Source organism: Nannobrachium achirus (genome assembly GCF_963921795.1).
Source record: "Nannobrachium achirus genome assembly, chromosome: 24".
NCBI classification, from domain to species: domain Eukaryota; kingdom Metazoa; phylum Chordata; class Actinopteri; order Myctophiformes; family Myctophidae; genus Nannobrachium; species Nannobrachium achirus.
In genome coordinates, this window is record NC_137831.1 from 24,426,489 (window position 1) to 24,447,234 (window position 20,746).

The 20,746-nt window shown below is 41.2% G+C and overlaps 2 protein-coding genes across 4 annotated transcripts in view; both read left to right on the plus strand.

Moving 5' to 3' along the window:
• Nucleotides 1-6,392: 6,392 nt before the first annotated feature.
• Nucleotides 6,393-20,746, plus strand: part of abi2b (abl-interactor 2b) — a 36,252-nt gene continuing 21,898 nt past the window's right edge. The window contains exons 1-2 of one of the 2 annotated variants that reach the window (XM_080720227.1): nt 6,393-6,518; nt 18,942-19,109. In XM_080720227.1, the coding sequence (XP_080576353.1) occupies nt 6,402-6,518; nt 18,942-19,109 (285 nt within the window). In that variant the 5' untranslated portion in view covers nt 6,393-6,401. The remainder of the gene's footprint in view (nt 6,519-18,941; nt 19,110-20,746) is intronic. The other variant, XM_080720226.1, reaches the window with a different exon arrangement.
• LOC308279987 (E3 SUMO-protein ligase ZBED1-like) lies at nt 15,365-17,858 on the plus strand. 2 transcript variants are annotated; one of them, XM_080720223.1, is made up of 3 exons: nt 15,365-15,690; nt 15,805-17,028; nt 17,185-17,858. In XM_080720223.1, the coding sequence occupies exons 1-3, from the start codon at nt 15,550-15,552 to the stop codon at nt 17,704-17,706; spliced, it is 1,887 nt and encodes a 628-aa protein (XP_080576349.1). In that variant the 5' UTR covers nt 15,365-15,549; the 3' UTR covers nt 17,707-17,858. The 2 variants fall into 2 exon arrangements, with proteins under 2 accessions (XP_080576349.1, XP_080576350.1); XM_080720224.1 differs by having other exon boundaries at nt 15,688-17,028.

Consider the following 20,746-nt stretch of genomic DNA (forward strand, 5'->3'; position numbering starts at 1 on the left):
GAGTAGGTCGTCGTGAACGGCGTTCTTTGCAGAAGGCAGAAAGACGAAAGAGGGGGAGGGACAGGATGTCAGGGGTTTTATAGGGCCGCGTCATGAGGCTATGACGTTTGACTGACATCCCCTCCGGCCAATTGGATCGACCTACGGGAGTAGACGTTAACGTTCTGGTGTTCGGATGGCGCAGGGCGACATCCCATAGGATGGGAGTGCTGACTGGAGAATCATAGACAAACAACATCAACTTGTGCCACGTTTCCCGGTTTGTTGATGGTTTGGTTGGTTGACTTCTATCTCGTCAGACTTGTTGTTGCCATGGTAACATTATGTCGCTGTCAGAGCCAAGACTCTGATTCTGATTGGTCATGGTCAACCCCGCCCCAACGTATCGGCCTTGTGATTGGCCAAGCGTTGGACGTTGCGCCGCTCAAATAGCCTCACCCAGAGCCCTAGAATGGAGTCTGATTATACTGCTCTGGCCTCACCACGAGCGGAGCAGGTGTAGTCGTTGCAGAGAGGAGAGAAGCCTTAGCAGTCAAGCTGAGCAGAGAGAGAGAGAGAGAGGGAGGGAAGAGAAGCAGAGAGATAACTACCAAACAAACAACACAACTAAACTAGCAGTTACCTACCACCAACCAGCAGCAATGCAGCAGCAGAGGTCCTCTGTCCTAAAGACCCAGGAGGAGAAGAAACCATGCCTGTCCTTCTTCCGCTCGCTGTTTGAGAGGAGGAGACACCGCCGACCCCACGACGACCTCCACCCAAAGGGAGAGGAGGAGGCAGCGCGGCCTCTCCAGACCGCCATTGCTGGGGCGGGTGGTCGGGAGGGGAGCAGCGGAGCAGCAGCGGCTTATGTTGACACCATGTCATCAGCCGTTATCGTTAAGGACAACGCCTTCAACACCACCCAGACGGAGGATGGTAGATCAGCCAACGACGGAGTAGAGACCGGTCGGAAGAAGCAACGGAGTACAAAGAAGAAGATTCTGAGGTTTCTGAGTTTTGTTGTCAGTTCCTTTCTGGGGCTGAGTACAAAGAGGAAGATTTTTGTGGTTCTGATGTTTGTCGTTCCCTTTCTGGGGTTTCTTCTGGGGCTTTTTCTGGGGATGGTGGGGGTATGGGTATGGGTACAATTGATGGTGGCAATTATTATACCATTGATGCTTTCGTTGGACTAATAGTTGGACTCAGTCCTATATTTATCTCATTTGTCTTGCACTGTGTCAAGGACTCTGACTGTAGCCTTATTTAACTGGAACTATAGTTGAACTGACTCGGTAAGGTAAGGTTGTGTGAGTAGTATTTGTATTTTGCTTGTGTTTGACATGGCGGTGAGATACTTGTAGCATTGACTGTTATTGACACTTTTGTTTGGAATTGGCGCTGTATTGATAGTTGTGTTTAAGGATTGCTATTTTGCTTTTTTGTTTAAGTTGGCTGTTTCACTTATGAGCTTTGACTGTTTTTGACACTTAATGTATATATTCTTCGTTCCCTTTCTTTGATGTACCTTCATCTTTACTGTACTGTTCTTTTTTTTTTTTAATTCTTTTTATACTTCTCTGTAACTTTGTTAATATCCTTATACAGTGTGCTTTATAATAATAAAGGTATGTATGTATCTTGTTTCAAAACCAAAAATGACTTTGTTATGCCTTCTTATTTACTAAATATAGTATACTGTTTAGGGGAGGGGGCCCTTGAGGAACATTTTCTAAATATGCTGTGGGTCCTGACAGTGCCCAACAATGTTGAGAAGCTCTGATCTACTCTTTCAATATTTTTATAGATGTTATAACGGCAACAAAAAGTAAATAAAAAGACAGAATCAACAACAAGCCAGCATCCAACTGTTTCAGCATTTATAATAGGAAAGAAGTTGTAATGTCTACTCCCACACTGTACTCATCACTGACTCCCATACAGATTACCTTTTAAATACAGTATCTTTCAATCATCAAGTGTTCCTTTTAATACATATAACCTCTCCATGGTATATATGGACATACGTTTTTCATCATAACAAAAATATATCTATACCTTACTTCAGTGGTTCTCAACCTGATTAGCTTAATGTGAAACATTGTTTTCTCACTCATCAGTAAACACACTAACAAAGTTTAATCATGTATAGAGAGTATATGCACATTTCTTAAGTGACAATTGAAGGATTTTTAATACCTCTAAAATGACACATTAAACATTGGCCAAATTGGTCAAATATTAGATATAATCTCTAAGATACAAGCAATCACTTTGCTGTTATTTTAGTAGTGCAAGTATTAAATCGATACATAAATACTGACAGATAAAAGATCTTCCAGGCTTAACTCCTTGGATTAAAAACATCAAGTTATGATTCAACTGTATCACCAGTCCACCACAAGTGAGGAGTGCATGGTATGATTTGAAGGTTTCAGCATAATGATCTACTTGTGTATTGGGTTTTATTTCAGGCAATTTATATCTGATCTCTGGTAACCTTGAGGTCCTTGACCTGTTCTGCATTGCATTTTCCAGTTTTTGCTGCATCACTCTCTGTATTCATAACATTGCTAAATTAAATTTCTGTTCTAATAGAAAACAGGTACAGCCACAACAAAGAAAGCAGACAGACAGGCAAAGCATGATCAGGCAAGTTCATAGACAGCAACAATTCTGAAGGTGCTTCATGTCAAGGAAGGACACACAAATTAATGTGTTTGGCCACAAACCCTCATCTGAAAATATTTTGTGCCGGGGATTCGGGGAACCCATACAGATGAATGTTAAAAAATGTAAAAATCAACAAGCAAAAAGGTTGCACACCAATGTTGCTGAGGTTTGTCATAATCGCTATAATTGTTTCCATGTGAAAGAAAATTTTAAAAATAGTGGAAATAGCAGATCTACAAGCTCACAACAACGCATCGCAATGCAAGCTTGTAGATCCGCTATTTTATTCCACTATCAATGTTTTCTGTGTTGGCCTATTAGTTTTCAAATATATCAGTCATTTCTTATATTTTATCTCATATCTGCCATGTGCAACTTCAAAGCCTATAAGCCAAACAGAAATGTAATTGTCAGCGACAAAAACACAATTAAATCGTTAATCGCAATTATTTGAGTGACAATCATCATGTAAACCATAGTAACCATATAATAGTGAGGGAAGCAGCCAGCCAATCACTGAACTGTCCAGTCCCCCTGATCTATGGGTTCCTTGTTTATAGGAGACAATAATGTTATAGAATACAATTTACATTAAAACCTAGTTTTCAGATCAACTCCTCCAGTTTGCTTTTAGAACTATTTATGTTTGTATTTTAAATGTGATGATATGACTTGTGACCCTTCCATGATCTTTCTCTTCAAATCTTGGCAGAAGTTGATGATCAGTTTGTGCATTCATGGCATCCTCTCCGGTTTGATAGTGAATTCCGCCATCTTTTGGCAAAATAAACCAACTACATACAGTCATACAATGGTTTCACCAGTCTTATGCTGTACACAACTTTTACCTCAGACTTTGAAATAGACTCATACCTAAAATAATAATTTGTTTGTGTTGATTTTATGAACAGCAGAAACCCATTGTGCAGTAGTTGTAAATTAACCCATATGGTATTGTGTCAGTTAATCTCAGACAATGTCTAAGGTTTGGATATATGGACATCTATCACCATTAAAGTCATACATCATTATCGTTTAGCAATGTTTTCTTATGTTTTTTAGGTGAATGTCGTTGCATACAAGATTGGAGTCCTGGAGCCATCTTCAAAATGGACCTGCTCGTTTGAGAGACCAGAGAAAAGATCTTCTCTATTGTCCAGGTCAGTATTGTTAGCATCTATGGTCATTGACATTGACTCATTGTTGTTAGCATCTATTTTGATGAAGGAGAGTCTTGTAATGATTCATGGGAGGCTCAGATTATTTGCAAGTCATATAGACTATATATATCTCTTAACCACTTCAACTATATACTTTGTTGACTGGGGTCCCCCAGGGGTCTGTACTAAGTTGGCCCCCCTTTTTTTCCCTCTCCAATCTACATGCTCACAACAACATGCAGTATTTTGCTGGCTGGTCATCATTAAATGCTCAGAATAGGGACGCAAGGGTTCATGTGGTTAACAGATAGCCGTTGTGTGTGTGTGTGTGTGTGTGTGTGTGTGTGTGTGTGTATATATATACATTTTTTGAGGGACTCAATGTGTGGTCAGAAATGTCAGAATGAAGGTCAAGTAAAATGATGTGTAGTTAAATGGGCACTGACTGAGATTTGTTGGTGTTGGCTGGAGATTACGTCCCCTGCACCCCCCACTGTTGCTAAAGATAGAACAGATATTGTACTTATCATACTGCTGTTCTACCTACTTGAATTGTATTTCTCTTATCCAGTACTATTACTTATTTGTATTTTTATTATCTTGTGTTGTGTTCAGGCCTGGAATTTCATCATTTTAGGGGCAAGGCCACTTGGCCTTTGGTGTTGTCCATTTTTTTAGGGCACAAAGGCCAAATGCCAGGGCAGGAAGGCCATCAAATAAAACAACATTTTAGTCCATTGAAATAATTTGTTGAGTTTAAGGATTAGGGATGATAATCTAATCTGCATTGAAATAGATAAATGATGTATTTACAATCTGATCCATGCTCAGCCCTGCACCAATCAAAGTCACCGGATTGGTTTAAAGATGGGGACTCTGGGGAGTTAATTCAGAATCTCAACAAAAGACACTGGTGTCTACATGACAAGAAAGAGACACTGGTGTCTACTATCTACACATTGACAAGAAAGAGACAGGAGAAAGTGGTACAGTCAGCTGGGGCATTAAGGCCATTGTGGCCTCAGGTCATGCCAATGGTTTGAGGGGCACAAGGCCAAACTGAGGGGCAACGACGGCCATGGCCTTCATGGCCTCCATGAAATTCCTGCCCTGGTTGTGTTGGCACAGTCTCTGCATAACATATGCAACCAACCTTTTGCTGCTTGTACCTGTAGGAGTAAGTGACAAATCCTTCTTGATACTTCATTCAGGAAAAGACGACAACGGTAAAGGAGGTTTTTCTGCCCACTGCTGCTACTGGTATGTACAAAGGTCTTTTCAATTTCAGTATCACTATCATAGCATTCTGGCTAGCCATCGTCACGAAAAGGGACTAGGGACCGCCCACTTATCCCTTTTCTGTAGAGACTCTGAGGCTGTCTCGAGAGATTACTATCATAGCAAATCTCAAAATAGCTACTTGTATACTCAATGCAATTTCCAAAGAAATCTACAAATCCATGGGGTTGTGTAATGAAATGAAAATAGACAGACCACCAGCCTCTGCAGTTAAAATGTTACAAGAGCTAGCATCACAACTGGGAAATTGCGTGTGGTTGCCGTGACAAATGAATTCTGTCTTACCATTTGAATTTTCCCCATTCAAGTCAATGGGTGAAATTAATTATAATAATTATAAATAATAATACATTGTGGGGAGCTCTGTGTCAGTCCTTGTCCCTTTTTGCACATATATGGAGATCACCGATATTATCATCAATAAGCCAATATCTTGGAATGCCCATATATGAACATACTGGTCAGTCTCATCTTGAGACTGACCAGTATGGTCATAGACTCTCATGTGGTCTATGCTGTCAGACATCTATGATGTCATCAGGTCGCACTTGTTGGTGATGATGGCACCTAGAACGCTGCTCCTCATTGGCTAAGGGCCAACATATTGAGCTGGTTTTCACCAGCTAAAAACTTGACCGTTCAGTCTGCTCTTTTTCCTCTCTATACCAAACGCCTTTGCCTAAAATAGCAGATCTACAAGCTGCGAGGCGTTGTGAGCTTGTAGATCTGCTATTTTTGGCTTAAGTTGTCAGACCCCCTGTAGTAACTCTGAGGTCCCGGACCCCCTGTTGAAGACCCCTGCTTTAGACATCTGTACTAATGTGTTGTATTCAATTTGAATTGAGATTCATATCATGTATTTAGATTGTCTGCTCCTTGTTTTTTTCTCTCTCTCCTACATTCAGCATCAAACAGTTTATTGAGGCACTACTACACTGTCTCTCTGCAAGTCTGCATTTGATTTATGTGCTTATTAGAAGTCACTCTGGATAAATGCCTAAATTGTGTGGGTGTAAATAGAAAGCGTTCGACAGTGTGTCAGTTTTAGAGACTCTTCCATTTCAAGATGCGATGATGGCTTCACTGGTTGGTGCACATAAAAGGCTCCTTAGACCATTGCAGTAGCTGCCACATTATTTATTATTTATATACAGTATTTAATAATGATTTAATTGGGTGGGAGAGCCCTGTAGTAGCGCACATGTCCTGAGTGGCACTAGTGAGCCAACACAACGCGCGCACGTACACACACACACACACACACACACACACACAGCTAAAGATGTGAAAATGGCGGAGTTACAAATGCTTTTGGAAGAGGAGATCCCAGCTGGACGCAGTGCATTACTAGACAGTTTTACCAACTTGGAAAGAGTCGCGGAGTATTGTGAAAGCAACTATGTTCAGGTACGTGTCGTCGGGGCGGACGTGTTTGACGGTGCGGCGGCGATAAAGAACGAAACACGCCTGGCAAAGAGAGAGAGCCACAGTGGGCGAACTGATGCTAATGATGCTAAGCTATCTGTGTGGCTAACGAGCTGCCGATGTGGTGCAGGCAGCACGCAGCCAAGGATGCGTCACCGACATCACCCTGTTCGCAGATGTCATTGTTTTTCTTGACATTATTTTCTTTCGTTTTTAATTTAATTATTAATACATTATAAATAATACACATTAAGTAATTACGTTTTATGTAATTGCAAGTTAGTGGGAGTCTCTTGAATTTTTGTAAGTTCACTCCTTGACAGTTTGCTACAGATTTTGTATTTTCCCCTTTTCCCTTGGGTTGATGGAATTTACTTCATTTTCAAACCGTGAATGTAGGATTTGGGCTTTTACATGAATGATGAACATAACGTTTCAAAATAAGTTCATTAGTCAATTTGTTAAATTCTTGGAAATTGTTAAATAATTGTTGCTTGTTAAAGCTTGCAAAAAGAGCAGTTTTCACCTAATTAGCTCTGGTCCATATTAGCGTTAGTGGAGTTCTCCCACTAACGCTATGGACCAGAGCTATCACCTATTAACAGTCGTCTTTTTTGTGTGTGTGTGTGTGTGTGTGTGCTTAAAAATAGATCTAGAAATGAAGCAATCTACTTTAGTCATATCAGAACTAAACGTATTGGTGACGTCACCGACGTTTCCTTGGTGCGTTATCCTTGTTCTCGGGTGCAGGCAGTTTCTCTCCTAACAGAAGCTGTTCAGTCATTAAAACAACAAGACAGTCGCACTTAATTACAAATTACGTTTTTTGATGTAATGGTTGTTAATGTAGGCTAGTGTTTCACGTGTTCGATAAACCAAGTCTAATAGTGATCTATATAGTGTTAGTTAGCCATACTAGCTCCTATGTAGCTTCCGTGTTACACGCACATTGGTGACCCATCGAATACTGCGCCTCAGGCACTCGCTGTTTTGCAACGGTTAGAACTAATCTAAAATACAACGCCAAAGTGTAAAATTTAAACCTGAGAGATGTATATTGCAAACCAGTGGTTCCCTTTAGCCTAGTGAAAACAGCAGATCTACAAGCTCACAACGCGTTGCTTCGCGCTATTTTCAGTACTTCTTTTAGACATGTGTTCTGATTTATGGCATTTATTAGATTTTTTTATTAGAAATTACTTGGAAAAAATCATTGATTTTCATTTTATCCATGAAAAGTGTTGCTTTTTTGGAGGAATGTTTTTTGAAAATGTTTTGAAATTATATTTAAAAAAGAACAAAATGTAGGAAACAAAAAATAATGACCCATAAAGACATGTCTGCGACCCACAAATGGGTCCCCGACCCACTGTTTGGGGAACAAATTTAAAACACATTTCGATGGGTCACCGATTCCGTTGTAGAATCGTCATCACCCACGGATGTGAAGCAGTCAGCCCGCTCTGGGTTGACGGCCCCGTCAAATCAATACAAATCAATCAGTGCATCTGCAGCAACGTATCGATCATGCATTTACCCGGGCATGTTGCAAAACAGACACATTACAGCGCTTAATGGCTTTGATTGACAGAAATCTAGACTAACAACCTAATTCAAAAATATTTTTTTATTTTTAAAAGAGACATGAATTACAGTTCGTGATGTATGTATTACATGAGGGGTTGGTAGGTGTGATGCATTCCTATGCATGCAGATACACTGCAAAGTGCAAACTAATCTTGCTGCCCTGGCAGATATTTGAAATATGCACGTAATTACTGCAAATGTTTATACCCTGGCATGGCTTTATAGCTGAGGTTATTTATCACTTTTAATATTGCCTTGTGCTTCAGTTAATCTAGCAGTGTCTGGGGGTGAGAAAGAATAAAATGCCATCTGCTAAGAAGAAGGGAATCTTATAGAAGTGTTGTATAGTGTTGAATGAGTGTCTGTCTGTATAGGCTCATGTGTCTTTGATTTAACTGTGAGATGGTCCATTTGGTTACATTTGTGTACTCTGAGTTACAAATGGATGAATTAATTAACACTGACAGATTCTACTGTGTAAGCCTGCCTCATGTCCATGAAACACTTCCTTTCCAATCTTGTGATCAGATGAGCTAAGCACGAATGAATGTAGCTGTGGAAATAGCCTGTATCTTGTTTGTGGCAGAACTTCTCTAATCCCACAAATGCACACAGGCCTCCTGTAATTACCGGACTAGAGGTCCCATCTCAATCACTGTTTGTAGTGAGCGAAGAGGCTTTTTTTTTTTTGGCAGCGTGCCAAACAAAAAAATCTGACATCATTGATGAATACAGTCGATCGGGTCTGACAGGTAAGACGGAAGGTGTCGGCCCCTCCGGGTGAATCGCATCTTGCCGGCTGGCAGGTTGCCCCACTTAGTTTGCATGTCACCCTGTGAGATTTTCTCCACTGTTGTCAGATTGATATTGTCACCTGCATTTATCATCAGCCTCGTGCTGCTACCGACTGTCGACTGATTGAGCAACACGTTGAATTCATATTTTCATAGCGGTGTAGGGGCTTAATTTCTAACTTTAGGGGAATTGATTTGGGGTGCTACAGGTATTTGGATTGGTAAAATCCATTAAGACCTGGGGCTGATTCTAAAAATAAGACTTCAAAGCTTTCTGAAAAACATGTTTCTATATCAGTGGTAACATGTTTCTATATCAGTGGTTCTCAAACCTTCTAATTTCAATGACCCCCAAAATTATATGTATTTGGCTGCTGACCCCCATCTCAATTCTTTTTGTTTCAGCGGCAGAGACCCTGAGAAGCAAAATTTGAATTTAAAATGTTTGTGTTAAACAATATTTGTTCAAAATCTAATATTTATAAAATATCGATATCATCTAAAATGATGCTTTCCCTGGTTTTAATGGGTTAAAAGCCAGGTAGACAGAATGGGGGGAAATTGTCTGGCAACTAGTTGCCTTGCCTGACAAATGCATCTCTGTCTAGTATCTACCATTTAGTAGGTCCTATTCTCATACTCAGTTTTGACTAAAACATGGTGTTTGATTCATTTTAGAATTCAGATCAGTTCATCCCTCATCATCACCCCTGTGGGAGGGATGCTTGCAGTCTTATGAGTTAATCTGGTGTTTTTTTCCTCTTTGATAATTGGTCTGTTTACAAGGCAAGTAGCCAGGCCTTTAGTTTACCTCCAGCTAAATCGTGGTAGATATTTTTAGTTTTTCTCTAGAAGCCATTTTGGCACATGATCATCCATCATTAATAAGAGATTCTATTCTGAGAATCTCGAAGACTTATAAGATGCTGATACACATTTGTGGATTTATTAGGCACTGTGGTGGACAACAAAGTTAATTGCTGCCATGTGGGTACAATGTCCTACACGATTTTAATTTTTGTTAATAACCTGCTTGTCCTCATGCTTGGGTTGGGCAGTAGATCATTTTGGCTGCACCCTTCTTTTTCCTTGCTGGTTTATTTGCGGCCGTTGCATGCATGACTAATTGTTGCATGCGTTGTTAGCCAACACTTGGAGTGAACACAGGAAAATTCTCAGTCTTAATTTATCCGTTTGTAACTCTGAGAGTGTACACAGGTTACATTTTGTAGTACATGTAATGTACAGAGGCTAGTTTAAAAAGATTTACAGTAGCAGGGCGCTCGGGTGGCACAGTAGTAAAGTCCCTGCCCACCACCATGGAGGTTGTGCGTTCGAACCCACCGTGGTGCATCTGGCTTTGTCAGGCGTCTATGCGGACACAATAATGGTCCGTGTTCGGGGGAGGGAAGCCGGGCGTGGAGGGTGATATCGGTCATTGCCCGTACTCCTATGGGCTGCGGCGGCACCTGTCCGTAGGGAAGGTTGGCCATACGTACGGTATATATAAGGCGGCTGTGTTTCAGGAGGTAGAGCAGGTCGTCCAATGATCTGTGGGTCCGCGGTTCGAATCCCGGCTCCTCTTGTCCACATATCGAGGTGTCCTTAGGCAAGACACTGAACCCCATTTTGCCTCCAATTAATGTGTCGGTCGCTGTCAGCTTGCCAACATTGGTGTATGAATGTGGAAAGTGAGGATGCTGGCATCGATTGTTCGGTTCAACTCCTAATGAATGAACCACTGTAAAGCGTTTTGTGCACTTGGAAAAGTGTAAACTGAGTGCCACGTCTTGGGGCTGGGGCTGGGGGTACAACCCAACAAATGAATGGTACAAGACATTCGATCGTAATGGACGTCAAGAGTTCTGCGTTTCAAAATGTGCAGTCTGTTTACATTGCAGGTGTTTAGCTGTTGCGCTTATCTAGAGTAATGAATGGGTGATTGAGCAGACAGAGCTTGTTGTAATCTTTCGCTCAAGGTCACTTCAATAGGTGACATGGGTGTTTTCGTATTACATTATGTTGTTTAGCTCGTTCTTGATTGATGGTGCCAGTCTCGCACAGTGATTCCAACTGAACCCACAATGCACCCTGCCCTCGCTGGACAAGACACATTCTTTTCAACATGGGACAGGCCCAATTTTCCTATAGTTGCTTATCTTCATGCCGATCGGTTATGATAAGAATCTCCATACTAGGTTCAGGTTGAGGTACCTGAAGCACTGTTTAGTGCGGCTAAAAATTCCAATGAGATGAGTCTTTTAAAAGTTTTTAAACAAATCCTTTCATAACTGTTACATAACATTATTAACACTTCTTGCCTTGACAATTAAGCATTGGCTCGTATTGGATATTTAAAGGTGCTGTAAGTTATGTTTCTTGTTTAAACAGTTAAAGCTTTATATTCTGATGGTAATCATTGCTTGCTCTCAAATGTTTGTTCAGTAATAGGGGTTTCCCCTTCATCACTCCAGCACTTAATAAACAGAAAATAAATAAATACATTTTCAGGTGGGTTGCCAATTTCATCCAGTCAGGAGAATACCAATATTTCAGCTTCAATTTGAGTTTTTTCCAGTTCCAATTTTGCCAACTCATCTTTTGTTTTTCATCACTTCCAGTTTCATTGTTTTTTATCCTGATTGAGTTTTCTCCCCGGATTGGATGAAATTGGTATCCTGACTGAAAAAAAAGACACCCTGTTACTGGACAAACACTCTATAGCACTGTGATTGCATCAGGATATAGAGCTATTTAACGCTTAATTTGACCACAGAAAAATCACTTACACCAACTTGAATGGACATTAATTTATTCGTTGTTGAATTAGGAACAATCTTAGCAATGCAAAAAAAAAACAGCTACAGTGTTGTGGAGCTGCCTGTCTTCTTTTTCCCTCTCTCCCTTTCTCTTCACTGTGTCTAAACAACACAGAAACTGCCTGAAAACTAATATTAAAGGGGGGGAAAAGTGTGGTGTGGGATCATTCAGTACAGACAGACAGACATCACAGGACAGGAGTAATGTTAGTGTAGTGCTTAACGCAGGAGGAAGGAAGTGTCCCATCTCCCGTAGAACACAGCATCCGTCCAGAAAACATTAGCTGGTCCTTATGTACTTTGATGGTCCTGTTTGTCTGCCTACGGCTCGACCTTTTGGCTCGAATCACTTATTTTTTGCAATTCCTCTGGAGCAAATTGCAGCTGTTTGTGTGCTTCATATCGTCGTTGTCGGGTGGAAACCTTGTATGTCCAAAACCATTCATTTTGTATAATCATCTAAACATTAACTAAACTAGTGAAAACAGCCGATCTACAAGCACACAACGCCGGCGTTGTGTGCTTGTAGATCTGTTGTTTTCACTAGTTTTGTGCGACGGTCTTGTATGATGAAACAGGCCTTTGCTGTACCAAAAGACGTACACATTTGAAACTTGGGAGATACAAGGTTTCTGCCCGACAGTGACGATATTCAGCACGATCCTCCCAAAAATGCAAGACATTTTTTACACTCAAATTTACACACAGAGGCTTTGTCTTATCAGAATTGATCAGTTTCACTGACGTGTTCAATATTGGTAAGCGGAAAGGTTGAGACTAAAAGTAGATATTTAGAGATCAGAATGATTTATTATGGTCTTTTAATGTGGTTAGTAAAAGACAGATAGACAGTTTGAAGTGTTGAATTTAGAATGGCAATGCATTTAGTTCATCATTCAATAATGGACTTTTGTCAGCGAAGGACTTAAAACATTGTTAACTGAAAATTGAAATTGTGTTCAGGTTCAGGCCTAACAGTTGCAGCTCTGGAGCAGTTCAAACCTCCCACAGAACAGGAGGTACCCTGGCTGGGATTCTGCTCTCACCACAAACATTCAGCCCGCCACCCCCAGCTTTTTAGATAATTGCTAACAGGTGAAATGATCTCCTTATCTGGAAAGAATTAAATAATATCAGCCGGAAGCTCTTTGTCTCATTTGGACCGTGTGGTTTTTAGTTGAGGTTTTCAAAGTGGGTGTAAAAAGAAAAGAGAAGAAAAAGCACCTGGGACAGTGTTGTGGTTACATTCCACAGCTCTGTCTGGAGGAACCCTGCCAGAGTGGGATTGAATCTCTTCTTGTTTCCCTGTCAGAAAGCGGGGACAAAGCTGAGTGGGAGATACGATAGCGGCATTGCGTGTCCTCTCAGCTTTTGTTACCGTCCGTCATATGCTGAAAGGGAAGTGGATTGCCCGCTCTCCCTTTTACTATTATGAACTCTAGCATCCCTTTTCTGGGCATTGGACACTGGAATATCTTGGACAATAAGCGAACATTCTGCAAAATTATGGCGTGTTACTTGTGATTGCCTAGTTGATTGGCTATTTCCAGCAAAGAGATTCAGTGTACAGATTTACAGATCCCTGATGGACCCTTCAATTATGTAAGTTTAAGTGGTCAAGGAATAGATAAGGAAATGTTTTCTCATTGCTCCAAACACTGATGATTTGCCATATATGAGCTCCGGGCTACATGTGTCCACCATATCTTCTAACATTATGCATAATGCTGCCTGACACTGATGGCAGCAAAATACCTTAATTATCTACATAGCAAGAATGTTAAATGGAAATTCCAAATAACGAGATAATCAAAACTCGATTAACCTGAAATCCGAAAATATGCTGGGCGTTTTTTCTTTTTCTTTTTTTCCCCCTTCGTCCTTCTTTTACTTGCCTGAAGTTATTGTACTATTCTGCAAATGACACAGTGTCTTGGACTTCTGTAAAGTTGACTCACTTGTTCAGATAATGAAGTGGAAACTTCTGCTACAGTAGAGTCCCTCTCTCAGTGGTACTGTTGGGACTCAGTCTGACATTCTTGCTCTGTACAGGAAGGTGCGCAAGTTTTGGCAGCAGCGTGGGCTGCTGTTTAGACGGACTGTCTTGTAAATAAAGATCTCTCGGTGGGTTTGATCCCCACGTCAGCCCATTTCAAGATGCCCTTTAGCAATAGACTTGTAGTTGAAAACAAGAAAGGGCATCTTTGACCTCCCTGTGTCAGTAACACGCCGCTGTCTAGAAGGAGGAACGATCCTCACTGTGGCTGGAACATAAAAGTAATGTTCATTACTGACAAGTTCCACTTCGGGTGGTTTCTCCTTCCTAGGGATGAACACGACACACAGTCATGGGTCAAGGAATCTAACCAAGTCCTCGTCTGACTCCACTTCCACTTTTCTCACTTCTCACCAGTCACCAGGCAATGTTCAAAAGGTCCCTGTTCCATTTCATGGCGGTTATGCAGTGAAATGTCTTGTGAAATTTCTTTTGTATCCATCATGTAGCTGCATTTTTTATCAAGCCCAGTGCTCACTTCAAAAAAGTAATATTTTTCCCCTGATATAGATTGGTACATGTGCTACTGTTTTCCTCTGGCGATCGATCACCAGATAAACACAGGGCGTTGTTCAGAGCAATGTTTCGGCTCTGTTTTCGGCTCTGTTTTAAGCCCTGTTCAAGCTCACGTAGATCAGTTATTTTCCCTAGTTTTCGATCCTGTGAGCTTGAATACCTATATCAATTGTTTATTTGTTTTTCATTTTGAAATAATTCATTGGAAAATTTTAGGAAATGTTTACCTACAGCAGTTGTTCTCACAGAGGTGTCTGGGGCTCTTCTCTTTGGGTCCATTTGGTTCCATTCAGTACACCCCCAGGGTTATGGGAACCAACATTGGCTGAGTTTCCCAAAGCGATTTTAGCCCATCGTAGCTCACGCATGGTCGTAGAGACCAAGCCCCGACCGTCATGTTCCCGTGTTTACATTTATTTAGACCCCTACAACTACACCAACATTCAGATTTCACAAAGTGCTTAATAAAGTCTCACTCATGTCTAAATACGGTACGGCATTCTATAATTACCCATAGCCTCCGTGTTCTTTAATAAGAAGCCTTTTTATCCGATGCGTTCTGTTTTCCCATGTATTTCCTGGCGTTCCCCATGCATGCACACCAACCTCATTGAGATAAACAGACAGTGATCGGATAAAAAAAAAGCTTCTTATTAAAGAAAACGGAGGATAAGGGTAATTATTAGGGGTGTAACAATATAGTAACTGTATCGAAATATCGCTTTTAACTTAAAAAAAAACGAAGTATATCGAAATGAAAACAGCTAAAATCGAATCGTATCGTTTTATTTTGTATCGTATCGAATCGGCAGTGCAAAGAATCGATTGTATCGATACTGCCTACTTGTGCATTGTATTTAGCATTTTTAAGAAGAAAATTTTAAAAGGAGGGGTTTAATTACTTTTCCTTTCCATTAGGGCTGCAAGCGAACGTTCGGGGATTCGAACGTTCGTTCGTTACGTTGGCAATCGAAGTTCGAAAATAATGGGTCAGGTTTTTTTGTTTTTTTTTACGAAAATAAATAAATATATATATATATATATTTCCACGTTAAATATAGCCTTATTATCAGAATGTGATAGATAGTCATATTCGCTGTAGCATGCCTACCTGCCTATACTATGTTGTCTTTGTCTTAACAAAATCATTGGAAAGTCACGCACTGAATACACAGACAGACACACTCCACACAATCAACGAGTCAGGTGAAGAGGGGTGAGGGGTCATAAATGAATCAATCATGGCAGCTGCCACTAAGAAATCGCCAGTGTGGAAACACTTTAAACTATCTGAGGATAAAACTAAAGCTTTGTGCCAAATATGCGACAAATCCTTGGCATTCCACGGTGGCACAACAAATCTGAGCGCTCATTTAACCAATGTAAGTATGAACGCTATATTAGAACTATAGCCATGTGCAGGGTAGGCTGCGCACATATTAAGCAGTTGGGTCTCAAATAAACGTAATAAAAGTTATATTATATATGTATTTTAGGTACACAGAATGGATCTGGACGTCGGGCCCACGGGAACAAAGCAGGCCAAGCTGTCATTCAACGTGCCATTAACTGAAACGAGAAAGAAAGCGATTCTGAACAGCATTGTTGAATTTATAGCTATGGACATGAGACCCATTAGTGTGGTAGAGGGCCAGGGTTTTAAGAAGATGGTTGAGCTGATGGTGCCAGGTTACACCGTGCCATGTCGACAGACCATCACCGATGCCCTAGCTATAAAGTACAGTGACGTGCGGGAGAAGATTGTGGTTCAAATTGACAGTGCTACGGCTGTAGCATTCACAACCGACGCTTGGACGTCCATAGTGATGGAGGCGTACATGGCGGTCACCCTTCACTTTATTTCCATCGATTGGGAACTAAAGGGATACGTCTTGGAAACCAAAGAATTGGATGTCGTGCACACTGGAGCAAACATAGCACAGCGCCTCGGTGAAGTGGCTGACGCTTACAACATACCCAACTACAAGAGAATCGCTGTTGTACACGACAACGCTAGTAACATGAAGCTCTGCACTGCAACACTGAAACAGGACCCAGAACATTGGGGCAAGGTTCAGGGGGTCTACTGTTCCGGACACACACTGCAGCTCTGTATTAATGCATCCCTAAAACATCCCACTGTGACCAAAATGGTTGGAGCGGCCAGGAATCTGGTGTCGCATTTCAGAAAAAGCCAAAAAGCTACAACTGCTCTGAAAACCAAACAAGCTGCACAACGTGTCGTTGACCACAAACTAATCCCAGACGTAACCACTCGCTGGAACTCCACACTAAACATGCTGGACCGCTTGGTGGAGCAACGATGGCCAATAACTGCGGTGCTGTCCGACTCCACTGTCACCAAAAAGGCAGATCGTTCACTGGACCTCACTTCGGATCAGTGGACTCTGGCAGCCGATGTTGCAGATGTGCTCCACCCTTTAGAGACACTGACAGAACTGTTTTCTAAAGAAGACAACGTGTCTCTGTCAGCAACCGTGCCGATGTTAACCAACCTGAAGAAAAGCTTGTCACCAGACGAGGCTGACAGCCCTGCGATAAGAGAACTGAAAAAGTCCCTCGTCACCGAAATCGACAACAGATGGGAGCTACAAAAGCTTGAGCCTACCAGTATCTATCTGCTTTCTGCTGCCCTGGATCCCCGCTATAAGCATCTCAAATTCCTCGATGACGAGATGAGGGACAACGTATACACCGAGGTAAGAGTATAGCCTACTAATATAGTCTATATTAAATCTAAATTCTTAACTATACAACTCTTAATGACACATATGTACTGTGTAGCCTCACTAGCCTGCAACAGCTCAACATTTTCTCCGATTTGATTTATTACTAAAATATTACATTATTTTCAGATTGTTCACCTCGCTGACCACTTACACGAGCGTGACACACCCACAACCGAGGAAGAGGGTGCACGCGAGGAAGAGGAGGGACTGGGAGAGGAGGGAGAGGAGACTGAGGACGGGGGACCACCGCAAAAAAAAAAGAAAGAGCGTGACCTAGAAATGTTGCTACAGGGTGATGAAGATGAGGAGGAAGGTGACGGCGGTGCCCAAAAAGAGATGGAGAATTACCTTCGCGACAAGTCCAAAGTGCCAAAATCCGAGCCCAAAGAGAAATCCGGCGGCGACAAGTCAAAGTCCAAAGAGAAAACCGACCCAGTGGGCCCACTAGGATGGTGGAAGATGCATTGCCACCGCTACCCAAAACTTGCATTGGCAGCCAAACGGTGTCTTTGTATCCCAGCAACTTCCACGCCATCGGAACGTATCTTTTCCAAAGCAGGGAATATTGTTAGCAAGACGAGGAGCTGCCTCCTCCCTGAGAATGTGGACAAACTGATTTTCTTGGCACACAATATGAAGAGGGTTTAGGGCGCAGAGGTGAGCTCCTTCGTTACAAGCCTGGCTTGGTTGCACTAAAGTCGTTGTAACTTTGTTTATTTGGTTACATGCATACTTATATTGAAGCTGTTTGTTTGCAATGTTGTAGCCCTGTGCAGAGGTCTGTCTATTGGACATAGAGTGCGCTTTGTCTGACTATTTTTATTGTGTCCGTTTTTTATTTAATGGTTTATTTTATTGTTTTACAGTTTAAAAAGAAAAAAAGACAGTGACCTAGAAAATACTGTGCTCTGTGAGCCTGTGATATTAGGCTATTGTTGATCTGATCTGCATTGCTTGCTTCAGTTGCTTGTAGGCCTATTTAAGAACGACTTTGCTCCTGTCAGACTGTGCAATAAATCCTGTGCAAACGTGTATTTTGTGTAATTGATCCTTATGAAACTAATCGTTTTTACCGATAAGACTATGCAATGTCGCCCCCCGTAGGATCCTATAATGAATTGCAGCTGGTTATAATGAATGCAGGTGGTTTATGTACAGAACCATCGGAGGTTCGAACGTTCGAACGTTCGGTTTTTAATCAATTGAACGAACCATCTAAGGTTCGAAGGTCCGTTCGGAAAATCCCCCCGAAGTTCGAATCCCAAAACGAGGGCTAGATTACAGCCCTACTTTCCATATAGCTACACTGGTCTATGGATAAATGTGTGTAATCTCTGGGTTCATTTCAAGGTGGAAGTTTGTCAATATACTTTGTCCATGTATTTGGCAGATAATCATAATAATACATGTTTCCCTTAAAAACCTGCACTATGCACACCTTTCACACAGATTTAATTTCTTTGCTAAATAGTTACTATATCGATTTTAAATCATTGAATCGAATCGTATCGTATCGCCATGAATGAACCAATATCGTCCATGTATCGTATCGTCAACCATGTATCGTGATATGTATCGAATCGCTATTAAAATGTATCGTTACACCCCTAGTAATTATAGAAAGCCGTACCGTATTATTAAGCAGTTTGTTTGTGAAATCTGAATGTTGGTGTAGTTGTAGGGGGCTAAATAAGTTGCTCTGCCCGAACCCATGCAAACACGGGAACATGACGATCGGTGCTTGGTCTCTACGACCATCGTGAGCTACGATGGGCTTAGGATGGGCTAAAATCGCTTTGGGAAACCCGGCAATTGGCCCTAAATAGGGACTCTTCTAGGTGGCAAGGGGTTTTAATATTCCCGTTCTGTCCCTTGTGTTGCAGTCACCAGATAAGCACAGGGCGCTGGAGGAGACCAAGAACTACACCACCCAGTCCCTGGCCAGCGTGGCCTACCTGATCAACACACTGGCCAACAATGTCCTCCAGATGCTGGACATCCAGGCCTCCCAGCTCCGCCGCATGGAGTCCTCCATCAACCACATCTCACAGGTAGGCCTGTCACAATGTATTAACTCATTTGCTGCCAAAACCGAAAAAAAATAATTTGACCCCAAAAACTATAGTAGGCATGATTGCGATTGCGAAATCGCATGTTTAACCCCCATAGCAACCCCATCTTTCAAGCATGGCAGCCATTTTTGTTTACATATTAGGAAAACATAGTGGCTGTTAACTCATGAATGCCTGAACGGATTTCCATTCTGACTTTTTTGTTTGAAAGCTGTGAGCAATCTGCACACAAGTGGTGCATGATCTAGGCATGGGTGTGCATGATCCGTGCACATTGAATTACATGGAAGTCTATGGAGACTTATGGCAGGATTGGAGTACGAAGGTATTGTTAAATGGCAGCAAATGAGTTAACAGGGTTCCCACGGTCATGAAATTCCTGGAAATATTTGGAAATTAGACAAATATATTTCCAGTACTGGAAACGTTTTGGAATTGATCAAGGGTCCTGGAAGGTCCTGGAAAAAATAGCTATGCATTGTCTTTGGTTATTGATTTTGATAATACCTCTGAAATGACAAATTAAACATTGGCCAAATTGTCAAATATTAAAGGCAGAAATTGTGAAAATAGCCGATCTACATGCTCACAACGAGCATGTAGATCTGCTATTTTCACAATAGAAACGTGTTATACAAAATTCCTCAACTCTTAGTGCTCGTCAGGGTGCCAGGTCCCCAGTTAAAATGATTATTTTGGGAGTCACAGCCTGAAAAGGTTGAGAACCACTGGCATACACTACCTGTCTTTGGGCATTGCGCATAGGAGTAAGCGACTTGTTATTGAGCTGAATTATTGTTATATAGTCCTGGAAATTGGGTTAAATATTCTGGAAAAGTTTTAGAAAGGTTTTGGAAATTAATTGGTAAAAATGTGTGGGAACCTTGTATTAAATAATCGTTGTTATTTGACATAATCGCAATTATTTTGTCATAATCGTTTCCATGTTGAAAAATGTTCATAACGTTTTCAAAAATGGTGGAAATAGCAGATCTACAAGCTCACAACGAGTCGTGATGCGACGTGTTGTGAGCTTGTAGATCGGCTATTTCCACTATCAATGTTTCTTTTTTTTAAGTATAAAGTTGTCAAATATGTCAGTAATTTCTTTGTATATTTAGGTTATGTGTCATATCTGCCATGTTCAATCTGCAACTTCAAATTCTACAATCGAAACAGAAATGTAATTGTCAACGACAAAAACACAATTATTTGTGTGACAATTAATCGTCATGTAAAATGTCATATTGTGACAGCCCTACACACACACACACACACACACACACACACACACACATGCACATTGCACACACACAGGGGCTGGTGAAGACGATGTTTGTGGTTTTGTAATCGTAATATGGTGAATTTGGTGTTGCATTTTCCTCGTTTTCAAGTCATAGATGTTTTATAGTTTGCCTTTAACCGCTTAATTATTCTATAGGCATTACTGATGATTTATTCATCAGAGATCTCGATGTAAATGGTTTTTGAAAGCACCAATAGTCTTCCCCACAATATCAACCACAATATCAATTTACGGTTTCATTTTCAATTCACGCATTTGGTAGACTGTGTCCTCTTGGGTTTGTGCAATTAAACGTGAACAGGTTGTAAAA